The sequence below is a fragment of the Hemiscyllium ocellatum genome, chromosome 6, assembly GCF_020745735.1.
Source record: "Hemiscyllium ocellatum isolate sHemOce1 chromosome 6, sHemOce1.pat.X.cur, whole genome shotgun sequence".
NCBI lineage: Eukaryota > Metazoa > Chordata > Chondrichthyes > Orectolobiformes > Hemiscylliidae > Hemiscyllium > Hemiscyllium ocellatum.
Window position 1 is genome coordinate 19602317 of NC_083406.1, and position 12774 is coordinate 19615090.

The following is a 12774-nucleotide window of genomic DNA, read 5'->3' on the forward strand; positions in this document are numbered from 1 at the left end:
TCTATCCATAGTACTAACATGGACATATCTCCCTGTCCCATCCCCAACTGCATGAGCAAATCTCTCCCCCCCCCGCAACCAAGGAATTTAGTCCTGTCAAGGTGTCCATCTTGTACATATGCCACTGGTCTGAGATCTGGTTCCATTGCTGCAGAAGCTGATGCTTTTCATTCTGTCCCAGTTTTCCAGTGTATCAGAAAGATGTTGTGAAACTTTAAAGGGTTCAGAAAGGATTTACAAGGAAGTTAACAGGGTTGGAGGATTTGAGCTACAGGGAGAGACTGAATAGGCTGGGACTGTATTCCCTGGAGCGTTGGAGGCTGAGGGGTGACCTTATAGAGGTTTACAAAATCATGAGGGGCATGGATAGGGTAAATAGGCAAAGTCTTTTCCCTGGGGAGGGGGAGTTCAAAACTAGAGGGCATAGGTTGAGTGTGAGAGGGGAATAATATAAAAGGGACCTAAAGGGCAATTGTTTCTTGCAGAGGGTGGTGTATACTGTATATGGAATGAGCTGCCAGAGGAACTGGTGGACGCCGATACAAATACAACATCTAAAAGGCATCTGAATGGGTATATGAATAGGAAGGATTTAGAGTAATATGGACCAAGTGCTAGCAAATAGGATATGTGGTCAACATGGGCGAGTTGGACCAAAGGATCTATTTCCATGCTGTACACCTCTATCAATCTATGAGTCTACGTTCAATTGCTCAGTTTTTCTATGTCTGTCCTCACTAGTACACAGGACTAGGAGTAATCCCAAGGTTACTGCGTTGGAAGTCCTGCTTTTCAATCTCTTTCCTAATGCCCAAAGCTTCTTTCAGGACTTTGTGTTCCTTCCATTCAGTGTCATTGTTACCAACATGGACAAGGATCACTGACCATCTACTCTTTCCAGGAAACATTTGCCAGTTTGTTACATCTTTGCCCCTGGACCAGCAAGGTAACAGACCATCTTGTTGGTCACACCTACAACTGCAGATATGTCTGTCTATTCCCTAGTCAGTAATACTCGTCCACTCTACTTCCCTGTTCTGCATTTCTGCCACCCATAATGCCACTGACTTGGTTCTGACTGCACCTCCCTGTCTATCCATCACGCTCACCACCATCCAAAGTGGAAAACCAATTTACAAGTGAGATCATAATCTTCAGTGATCTCCTGCACAATCTGCCTCAGTCTTTGAACCTTGTAAGAAAATTATGTTGGGGAATAGTAATGATGGCTAAGTATTTTGCAAATGTTTATTTTTCGTAAGGTGCTATGACAAAATTGTTTTCCATAGCAAATATCGTGGTTAGCCAGTTAATCTATTTATGTTTTCACTTCAGCTTTACTTGGGTATGGTGACAGATATAAGATTATACAGGGCTAGTTGCCCTGGTAATAACCATCGGGGAGAAGCCATTTTTTTCTTCCATTTCTGTCACTGAATGGATTTGGAAGGACGAGGGAAAATGTGGATATAATGTATACAATGAGCTGAACCTTCCCACTAGTTCCAGGACCCCAAAAACAGAATCAAATCGGGTCCTGGTCCACATTATCCAGCAGCAAAACTGATGGCACAGTGTTCAGGAGCTGGCTTCCTAATCAGAGGCATCTGTATTCATTGTTCTATTCAATGTCTCCCCCAGACAACAGCACTTCTGACAGTGCAGAACTTGAATCAGTGAAAATTTTTGTGCTCAAAACTCTGAAGGGTGTCTTCTCTCTAAAATCTTCTGCCCCGGGTGAAAATGCTCCTGAAAAATTAGTAATCTCACAGGCCAAAGGTTGGAAAGCCACCGTTTAGAAGTGATGATTAAAAGTGAGAGAGGGGTAGCATATTAGGCTTGCTCTAACACTTGTTACATTTAGTCATTTCCAAGCCTTTGATGGGATATGATATTAGACACTAATACTTTTCTTGATGCTGGGATTCTTTACAGAATGCAGCATTGCTTCCTACCTACTAACCCATTGTCACAACTCTTTCTTTTTGTAAACACTTTCTTTTACAAAAACTGAAACTATTTTGAAACAATCATAAAAAAAAACCACCCCATTGGGGTCACTGTACCATGAAACAAAACTAGGGGATTAAGTTAAAATATCATTGATGTGCGAAGTAATGCACCCCAGGCCCCATGGGATCCACTGACTATTGAAAGCTCTACAAGTATAATTAACTTATAAAGAACCTTCACAGAAAATAACACAGTTAACATACAATTGGCAGTGCTTTAGGGTGCCCAGGTAATGTCCAAACCTTTGCACATTCAAGTTCCACCTACAGAAGCAATTACCAAAGTTTGACTCCGAACCGCAAAAGGATGTCACGGGACAAGTGACAAAAAACCTGCTGAAAGGGGTAGAGTTTTTTATGGAGTGTCTCCAAGGATGAGAGAAATGTTTAGGGAATTATTTCCAGAATTTGGGACTCACCCAGACACTGAATGTATGGCTGCCGTCGGTGGAACAATGAAAATTAAGGGACGCTCAAGTGGCCACACATAGAGGAGGGCAGAGATCTCAGAGAGCTGTAGGGCTGGAGGGGAGACCATGGGGTGATCTGAAAGCAAACAACAATTGCACAATGTGAATGGAGGAGGTTTTATGCCAGAATTGATAACCAATATTTTACTTTCAGGCCCTGATCAACTCTCCACAGCTCTGTCGGTAATTATTATTGTAGATTTGGATATTCATTTTTCTTATTGCAAAGGCCAAATATTTACAGTCTGTGTCCTTTGCAGAGCACAAGAGACATAGAAACAAAGAAGAATGAAGGGAGATTAAAGCTTTTTGTTTTGGATGCAGATACGCAGGTGAGTTTAGGATTTAGTCCTTCATTTGAAGTAAGCCACCCCTGGCATTTCACTGGTATTTTGGACAAAGGGGCTGTACTTTCAGCAAAAGGAGCAGGAATTCAGGGGCACAAATTGGATAGGGCATAGAATTATGATAGCCCATGAGGACGTTCAGCCCATCAGGTCCACACTGGCTCTTCGCAAGAGCAAGTCATCCAGGCCCACTCATCTGACTTTTCCCTCTGGAACCCTACAAATGTTTTTTAAGGCAATTATCTGATTCCTTTTTGAAATCTGCAACTGCATCCATCTTACGTCACACTCTTCAGCATTATGTTCCAGATCCCATCCTTTTGCTGAATTCAAAAGGTTTTTCTCACCTTGCCGTTGGTTCCTTTGCCATTTGTCTTAAATCAGTGTGTTTTTAAAATTTCTTTCCATGGGGTTCAGACATTGTTGGCCAGGCTGGCATTTATTGCCAATCCCTAATTGCCCCTGAACCAAGACTGACCAGAGGATGGTTAAGAGCTAACTACATTGCTGTAGATCCATTGTTCAGATGGAGCTTTGGCCTTAATGTGTAATCTGGAGTCTTTGACTCCCCCCAATCCAGGAAACAAATCCCACCAATGTTGTTGAAGAATTTCAGTCAACTTTTTCAGAACAAAATCTGGGAGATAATAGCTGAGATCGATTAAAGTGACCATGAAACTGTCAGATTATCGGAAAACCCCAAACTGCTTCACTCATGTGCAAGTTGGACAGAAGGCCTTGTTTCCATGCTGTACAGCTCTATGACCCTATAATGTGTTTGGGAAAAGGAAACCTGCAACTTCTACCTGGTGAGGGCCTATACGTAACTCCAGTCCCGCAGCGAGTTGATTGAATCTTCCTGTCATCTGAGGGGCTTAACAGATCATTCAGACCTAACACAACCATTACCAGCTGCTCACTACCACCTTGTCAGGGTAACTAGGGAGGGACTATGAATGCCAATCTAGCCAATGATGCCTACATCCTGAGAATGTAGAACAAAATAAATAGGAGCAGGAGGGGCTATTTAATCCTAAGAGGCTTCAGAAGCTTTTAGTAAGATCTCAGCTCTTACCTCAGTCTAACAGTCTTGCACCATCCCTATGTCCCTCAATTCCCTGTGTATCACAAACACATTGATCTCTGTCCTCAACAAGAGAGCACCGACTGCTCTCTGAGGCAGAGTCTTCCAAAGATTTGCGAACTGTCTGACTGAAAAGATTTCTCCTCCTCTCAGTCCTAATCCCTTCCAGAGACTGTGACCTGATGTCCACAATTCCCAAGCCAGGGAAAACATTTTTCTCAGCAGTTAGCATGTCAAGACCCTTAAGGGTTTTTACACGTATCATTGCTATCACCTCTGGTTAATGCAAACTCCAGGGAGAATAAGCTTTATCTGTTCAAGCTCTCTGGTCAGCAATCATCTCACCATGAAACCAATCCAGTAATTGGAGGCATTAATTTAAATAATGGGAGTTTTTTAAAATATTGATGTGCGAAGAAACTAGTGTCAGCATGATGAAGTGGTTAACCAGGTTTCTGCCTTGCGTAAGTTAATGTATTGCAGTCAAATGATTATAATTCTGGATGGGCAGAATTTAAACAATTTATAATACCTGAACATGCCTGCATATAAATAATCTGAGCTCCAGTAAAATTAATTCAAACTGATAAATAAGATGCAAACAGGATTATATGTCAAAGGAGACTCTTCAGCCCATCATTCATTTACCTGCTCTGAAAAGAGTTATCCATTTAGTCTCGCTCGTCTGCTGTTCCACATTGCCAGGCAAATGTCTCCTTGTCAAACCCTTTCTGAAAGTTAGCGCTGGGTCAGCTTCCTTTGTTCTTCGGGCAGTGCATTCCAGATCACAACAATCATTTGACTAATTTTCTTTCTCCTTCAATTTAAGAAACTTGACTTCTCGAATATTGAACCAGATGTGAGGCCATTTGAGGAGAAATTTGGAAAACGGTTTCTGGTGAAATGCAATGATTTGTCCTTCAATCTGCAAAGCTGTGTAGCTGAAAATGAAGAGGGGCCCACGACTAATGTAAGTTCAATGTCCCCAATGTCATAAAATGGGTAAACAGCCAATGGAGAAGGTGCAACTAGAGAAAAGGTTCTCATTAGATTAATGGCAAAACCAAGAGATCACAATTATCAGCAGTCCGACACACATTTTACTAGAAAGCAGAGATTAAGGTCTTCATAATCATGAACGGGTTTAATGGATAGGTGTAGAGAAAATATATCCACTTGAGGGAGACCAAAGCTAGGAACTGTCGACATAACATCAGAATTCAAGAGAAAGGTCTTTATTCAGAGAGTGGTGAAAAAGTGGAGCTCATTACTTTAGGAGTAGCTGAAGTGAATAGTGTAGACACTGAAGGGGAAGCTGAATAATCACATCAGGGAGAAAGGAAAAGAAGGAAATGCTAACAGGGTGAGACATAGTAAGATACGAGAAAGCTTATGTTGAACATAAGTGTCAATGCAGATGAGTTGGTCCAAATGGATTGTTTCTGTGTAATGTTGTAATGATCATATTTCATTTAAAATGTTTTAGGTGGAGCCTTTCTTTGTCACCCTGGCACTATTTGATATTAAAAATAGTCGAAAGATCTCTGCTGACTTCCACGTAGATCTAAATCATGCATCAGTCCGACACATGTTTTCAAACTCAGCATCCATTATGAATGGCGGTGATACTTTAACCACTTCACAGAAGTACATCAATGGCATTCCTGAGAGTCTGTTACAATATCCTAAACAGGTGAGAATGGAAACTCCTTGTGGCACTATAGCCCTGAGAAGATGTCTTTTCTGTGGCTTAACTAGCTGTTCCCGTTATTTGGTGTAGGACAGATCTTATTTGAAGTTGAAGAAATGCTGCAAAATGTTTAAAATGTAATTCCTGTACACAGCAAATGGGTGCCTCCAGTCAAAGACAGGAAGATATGATATCATGGTGAAGCCATGAGAGCAGGTGGCAGATCGAAACAGCTGTGAGTGGAGGAGATTAATGGATTATGTTGAAGAGGGAAGCAGAAGAGAAAGTGAATGGTGGATGTCATGGACTCGATGTAGTTGATCCTCCCACAGGACAGACATTGATAGTGATCCATTCTGGGAAATGGATGACTTCAATGAAAGAACAAACAAGTCAAGCCAAAAGTTCCTGAATTGCTGCACATTACATTAAATATTTTTGCTGATACCAAGTATACTCAAGGACAAGCTGGGTAAATGGAATCAACATAGAGATCAGACATGATCTCATTGAACAGGAGAAGATTCCTAGAAGGGCTTAATTGCCTCATCATTGTTTGCAGTAGATGCTTGAAATAATACTTTTAAAAACCTTTTAAAGTGAATAACTTTATGGTCAAAGCTAACATCATTCTAGGCATTCAAATGGCTGAGTGGTGAACATAAGAAATAGGAGCAGGAGTAAGGTGACTGTCTGTGTGGTTTGGAGACGCCAGTGTTGGACTGGGGTGTACAAAGTTAAAAATCACGCAACACCAGGTTATAATCCAACAGGTTTATTTGGAAGCACTAGTTTTCGGAGCAACGGTCCTTCATTAGGTGGTTGTGGAGAATGTGTCCTGTTGGACTCTAACCTGGTTTTGTGTGATTTTTAACTTTGTTTGTGTGGAGTTTGAACATTCTCTCCATGTCTGCATGGGTTTCCTCTGGGTGCTCTGGTGTCCTCCCACAGTCCAAAGATGTACAGGTTAGGTGGATTGGTCATGCTAAATTATCCAGGGATATGCAGGCTAGGTGGAATAGAGATGGGAAATGCAAGGTTACAGGGATAGGTTGGGTTTGGGTAGATGCTCTTTGGAGGATTGGTGTGGACTTGATGGGATTCTATGATTTAAAAAAAAACTCCCTTTAAATCTTTTCAGTGTTCTATCTTCCACAACGCTCTGGGATTGAGAATTCCAGATATTCACTGCCCTCTATAAGATGGATTCCATTTGCACCTCAATCTTAAATAAATGTCCACTTATTTTGGAGCTATGTCCCCTAATTCAAGATTTCCCACTAATGAAAACATCTTCAACATCTTCCCTGTCAAGCCCCTTCAAAATCTTCTATGTTTCAATTAGATCTTCCCTCATTCTTCTAAATTCTAACCTATTTTTTAATGTCAACCCCTTTATCCTAGGAACCAGCCCAGTGAATCTCTTTTGAATTGTCTCCAATATCAGTATATATTCTTTGTTAAATGGAGGGACAAAAAATGCACACAGTACTCCATATAGGGCTTCTCCAACACCCTGTGTTGTAAGAGAACTGCTCTTTTTCAAGGCCAAATTTTCATTTAGTTTCTTCATTACTTTCTGCACCTGTGTGCTACCTTTTTGTCTTTCCTCCTGTCAAATTCCTCTGTACTGCACTTTTATAGAACCTCTTTCACTTTAAATAATAGGCTGCCTTTTGATTTTTTCTACAAAGTGCGCGCCCTTGCTCTTTTGTTCATTAACATCCACTTGACAAGATTTTGCCCATTTGCTCAACCTATCTATAATCCCCTTTTTAAAATCTTTTTGTTCTCATCACAACATGCCTTCCTACCTCCTTTTGTATCATAAGCAAATTAGGATACATTACCCTCTGCCCTCTCCTCCAAGTCATTAATTTAGATACTTAATAATTGAGGACCGACCCTTGTGGCACCCCATTAATCACATCTTTCCAACCTGAAAAAGACAGATCAATCTCAATTCTGACTTTTGTGTGTTCAGCAGTCCTCAGTCCATGTTAATGCATTACCCCCAAGCCCATGTGTTCCTATCTTGTGGAATAAATGTTACCTTATCAACTTTCTTTTAGAAATCAATGCCTTCTAGAAATATTTAGTCAGTCAAATATTGTAGAATTTACCGTAACTGTTCATAGTAGATGTTTATTTCTGATAATTAAAAAAAGCACCTGGGTCAAATGGGTTATAGTGCTAGGTTTGATTAATTATGTAATCATAACTCAGCAAACTGAATTTATAGAAATATGTTCAATTTTTCCACAAAGTTGTTTGCTTAGAAGATTTTGAAAAAACTACTTCAAAACAAAGGTTTTTATTCTGGCTTGATACATTAGTAGCGTGAGTGCATTGACAGTATCTTTAGAATCAAAAGATGTTTTAAGGAGTGTTGATGTTTGAATTTGATTTTTTTTGTGTCTAGGGAATTTTTTCTGTCACGTGCCCTCATCAAGACATATTTCTCGTTGCCCGAGTGGAGAAGGTTCTGCAGGGAGGTATCACTCAGTGTGCAGAACCCTACATGAAGAGCTCAGATTCAGCCAAGGTACGACTGTCAGAAAATTATTAGCCACTTTTCTTGTGCTACCACACGACGGAAATGGCGGGACAGTCTGTTAGTGGATTAGCTGCTGATTATAGACATAAAGATGTGCATTTACACAGTGCCATTCATGATCTCAGGATGTTGAAGTGCTTTATTGCACGCGGGGTTTCTGCTGTAGGAAATGCAGGAGCCAATTGAAAGGCACCTCGCAGCTGTTAGCTCTCTATCTTGGTACTTGGGAACCCAAAATTCCAGCTCGTGACCAAATTGGGGCTCATGATTCCCTGGTTAGGGTGTTTAAAACTACAGGATACAATTTAAAAATAAGGGGAATGCCACTTAGGTTTGAGGTTATTTTACTCTGAGGTTTGTGAACCTTTGGAATTCTGTGGAGGCTCAGTCTTTGAGTATGTTTAAGATAGAGGTTAATAGCTTTCCAATTATCATCGGCACACAGCATTCTAGGGGTAGAAGTGTTCAATTAGCCATGATTGTATTGAATGGTGGAGCAGGCTTGAATGACCTACTCTTGTTCCTATCTTCCTATGCTCTTTGAGAAGCCCTACTGTAGTGCATCTTGATTTTAGCAATTGATTGTACTCTGGAAATATCCTTTTGCACAGAGAGTTGATTTGATGATTAATAATTCATGATTGCAGGTTGCACAGAAGGTATTGAAGAATGCCAAGCAAGCCTGTGCAAGACTTGGACAATACAAAATGCCTTTTGCCTGGGCTGCAAGGTAAGGGAGAATGAAGTTGCCAGCATACAGTTATCAACTTGACATTAAAAACTGAAATTCATGGATAACACTGGCTAGGCCAACATTCATTGCTCATCCCTGATTACCCAGAGGCGAGTGTAGAAGCAACCACATTACTGGTGGGTCTAGAATCACACGTAGGCCAAAGCAGGTATGGCGGAGACGTTTCCTTCCCTTTGGGACATTAGTGAAACAGGTGTTGTTCACCTCCTCCCACATCCCCCCCCAGACATGGTTATCATTAGATTCTGAATTCCAGATTTGTTATTGAATTCAAATTCCACCATCACACAACACAGTGGGCCGAAGGGCCTGTACTGTGCTATGTTCTACATATAAGCCATGACAGGATTCAAACCCTGATCCCCAGAACATGATTAATCATCTGGTATTTTTGCCTTTAGGCCATCACCTCCCCTAACTTTTATCTGTGTTGTTTGTTCAGTATAGTCAGTTTTTGTCCATAGAAATAGCTAGGTGTCTCAGAAAATCTTCTGTCCTCAGATGTTCACTTTTAAATTAAGTTCCCAAATGTACTGTTCAATGGAATAGAACATTAATGCAATGTGTGCTGCACTAAAACAAGCTAGTGGGTATATCGGACTGTTAGGTCAATGGCTTGGGTGTTTGATTGAGTAATGTTTGATTGACTTGAATGAGGCCTGTTCTGGTACAATGTATTCTGTGTAATTCCACGTAAATCATATGGATGCTGGAAAAATTGGATATGAAAGAACATCGAGATAGAAGGGAGCCATTTACCCCCCTCAGACCAGTTCCGTCATTCTGTGAAATCTTAACTGATCTGCAAACTAAGTCTATTTCCCCTCCTTTGTCCTTTGTTTGTAGTACTTTTGAATAACAAAAATGTTATCAATCTCAAGTCTCCAATTGTCATTTGTAGAAGACAGTTCCACATTTCCATTGGGAATGTTATTTTACTTGCTCTTCTGAAACATTGTCAGGTCTTTTCCTTGGTCTGAGACTCCCCATGTCCAGTAGAAATGTTCTTCCAAACTGCCCCTTGATAACTTGAAAATAAACTGCAACATTATCATTTGGAAAGATCTCAAGTCCCTTGACAAGCTCGAGATTTTGATTATTAAACTTTAACTAACCTTTTATTAATAAATCAGCTGGCAAAAGAAATAGTGGCGACCTGAGCAAAAAACCTTGTTACACAGTGAGTAGTCATGTACTGCCTGAGAGTGTGAATAGATTCCCTACAGTGTGGAAACAGGCCATTTGGCCCAACAAATCCACACCGACCCTTCAAAGAGTAACCCACCCAGATTCCATTCCCCTACCCTATATTTACCCCTGACTAATGCACCTAACACTATGGGTAATTTAGCATGGCCAATTCACATCTTTGGATTGTGGCAGGAAACTGAAGCATCCGGAGGAAACCCACGCAGACACAGGGAGAATGTGCAAACTCCACACAGACAATCGCCCAAAGTGGGATTCAAACCCAGGTCTCTGGCCCTGTGAGACATCAGTGCTAACCACTGATGCACATTCAGCTGTGGACCTCGAGACAGGATTGGATCATTAAATGAAGAGGGAAGAAGTGCAGTGCTGTAGGGAAAGGATGAATGAGTGGCACTAGAGTTTTGCAGTAGGCTGGTGCTGGCACAATAAGCCAAATGGTCTCGTCTTGTGCTGTAACTGTTCCGTATCCAACACCGGATATTTTGGAATTAAATTTGTTGACTAAGATGCTTCTCATTGATATAGGACAGCCACCAATAAATTCAATAGGGAGTTTAGGAGAATCTTTACCAAGAGAGTGTTCAGAATATGGAATTCAGTGCCAATGACGAGTGGCTCAGGTAAAAAAATGTTGCCACATTTAAAGGGAATCTATGTAAGTACATCCTGGAGAAAGGGATAAGCTGAGAGAGGGTCATGAGAATAAACATCATCAGAGCCTAGTTGGGTTAAATTACCTGTTTCTTAGCAATGAAATTCTACTGAATTCTTGTCCCTGTTTTATTTAAGGCTAATCCATATTCGTAAACACGCAGTTTAATCAGTTAAATCTAATGTAATTATGACAGATTTGTGCAGAATAGATTACATTTGACTGTTCATTCTTGTCTGCTTGTAGCTGCTGCCGAAACCTGGAACAATATTACTGTAAATAACCTGTAAAGTCAGGGTTTACTCGGAAAATGCCATTTGACAATTAAAAATATTCCCATCTTTCTGACATTTTGTTTATGGATTGAGTATTGCATTTTTTTATTAACAGGTTTGTTTCCCTCACAGTGACTTTCTTATTTACAGGAAGCATTTCTAATTTCTATTCATTAGGCCTGTCTTCAAAGATAATCAAGGAACCCTCGACAAAACTGCTCGATTCTCAGCCCTTTACAGACAAGATAGCAATAAGCTCTCCAATGAAGACTTGTTAAAATTGTTGTTGGATTTTAGGAAGTGAGTGAGCTTTTATATTTGATACAAACCTTAAAGCGACATTGGTAAATGTCATGAAAGAAATCAAGAGTTTCTGCAATCCACTTGGTTTCAGTCCACTGTGATGCTTTCATGTTTTGCTCTTACTGTTGATTTTTATGGAAGATAGACCATAAGAGCCTAAGACAAAGGAGCAGAAGTAGACCATTCAACCCATTGAGTCTGCTCAACCACTCAGTGAGATCATGGCTGATTTGATAATCATCAACTCCCCTTTCTTGCATTTATCCCAAAACCCATGATCCCCTTACTGATTTAAAAATCTGTCTGTCTTGGCCTTGAATATGTTTAATGATCCAGCCCCTACTTGCCTCTGTGATAAAGAATAACCACAGATTCATTACCTTCTGAGAGACAAAATCCCCCTCCATCTCTGTTCTAACTGGTCACCCCTTTACACTGAGATGATGCCCTCTAGTCCTATATGCTCCCACAGTGGAGGAAACAAACTATCTGCATATAAACCCTGTCAGGTTCCCTAAATGATTGTGTATGTTTCAATAAGATTGCCTCTTATTCTTCTTAAGTCCAATGAGCACAGACTCAACTAACTAAATTTCTTCATAAACAGTTCCTCGATGCCTGGGACCAACCTGGGTTCACTTCTTCTGCACTGCCCCCGATGCCAGTATATTTTTCCTGAGATAACAGGCTCTGAACTCTTCACAGTATTCCAGCTGTAGTCTGACTTGTGCATTGTAAAGAAGGTCTTTCATTCTTCCATACACTATTCCCTTTGAAATAAAAGTCAACATTAAAATTTGTCCTTCCTTATCCTTGAACTTGGATTTGTAACTAAATCAACTCTTCGCAATTGCTTGAAATTGCATTTGTTGTCATGTGCTTTGAGGGAATTGTAATATTGCATTTTGTCATTTGCCTTCTTGTATTGTTCATCTAAAACACCAATAAACTTCTGTTCCTTGATTGTTTTCTGTTTAATTAGACCAGAAAAGATGTCTAAACTTCCTGTTATTTTGGGGAACTTAGATATCAACATCGACAATGTGGCTTCAGATTTTCTGAGTAAGTTTACTTTAACAATCTCATCCTTCCATTTAAATCTCTCCATAGCTTCTCTAACCATATATGATTCCCCCAAGATTCTCTGCATTTCTGGTTTTTAGCACATCACAGTTTCCTTCATCCTACCATTAATAGTCTTGCCTTCAGTTGCTCGGCTCCCTAAAATCATAAATTCTGTCCCTAAACCTACATACATTTCTCTTCCCCTTCATGATGCTCCTTAAAATCAGCCTTTTTGATGAAGTGTTTGGCTTGATGTCCTAATATCTCCTTGTGTGACCAGGTGTCAAATTGTGTCCGATATCACTCTTACGAATGCTTTGCCACTTTAAAGGTGCTGTGTAAATAGAAGTTAT

At 40.4% G+C, this 12774-nt stretch overlaps 1 protein-coding gene across 5 annotated transcripts in view; it reads left to right on the plus strand.

Moving 5' to 3' along the window:
* LOC132816381 (dedicator of cytokinesis protein 9-like) overlaps positions 1-12774 on the plus strand; it is a 349182-nt gene that overhangs the window by 206964 nt on the left and 129444 nt on the right. For all 5 annotated transcript variants that reach the window (XM_060825856.1, XM_060825860.1, XM_060825855.1 and 2 more), the window contains exons 10-16: positions 2743-2814; positions 4743-4883; positions 5400-5606; positions 8026-8148; positions 8808-8890; positions 11231-11353; positions 12339-12418. In XM_060825856.1, coding sequence (XP_060681839.1) covers positions 2743-2814; positions 4743-4883; positions 5400-5606; positions 8026-8148; positions 8808-8890; positions 11231-11353; positions 12339-12418 — 829 coding nt within the window. The remainder of the gene's footprint in view (positions 1-2742; positions 2815-4742; positions 4884-5399; positions 5607-8025; positions 8149-8807; positions 8891-11230; positions 11354-12338; positions 12419-12774) is intronic.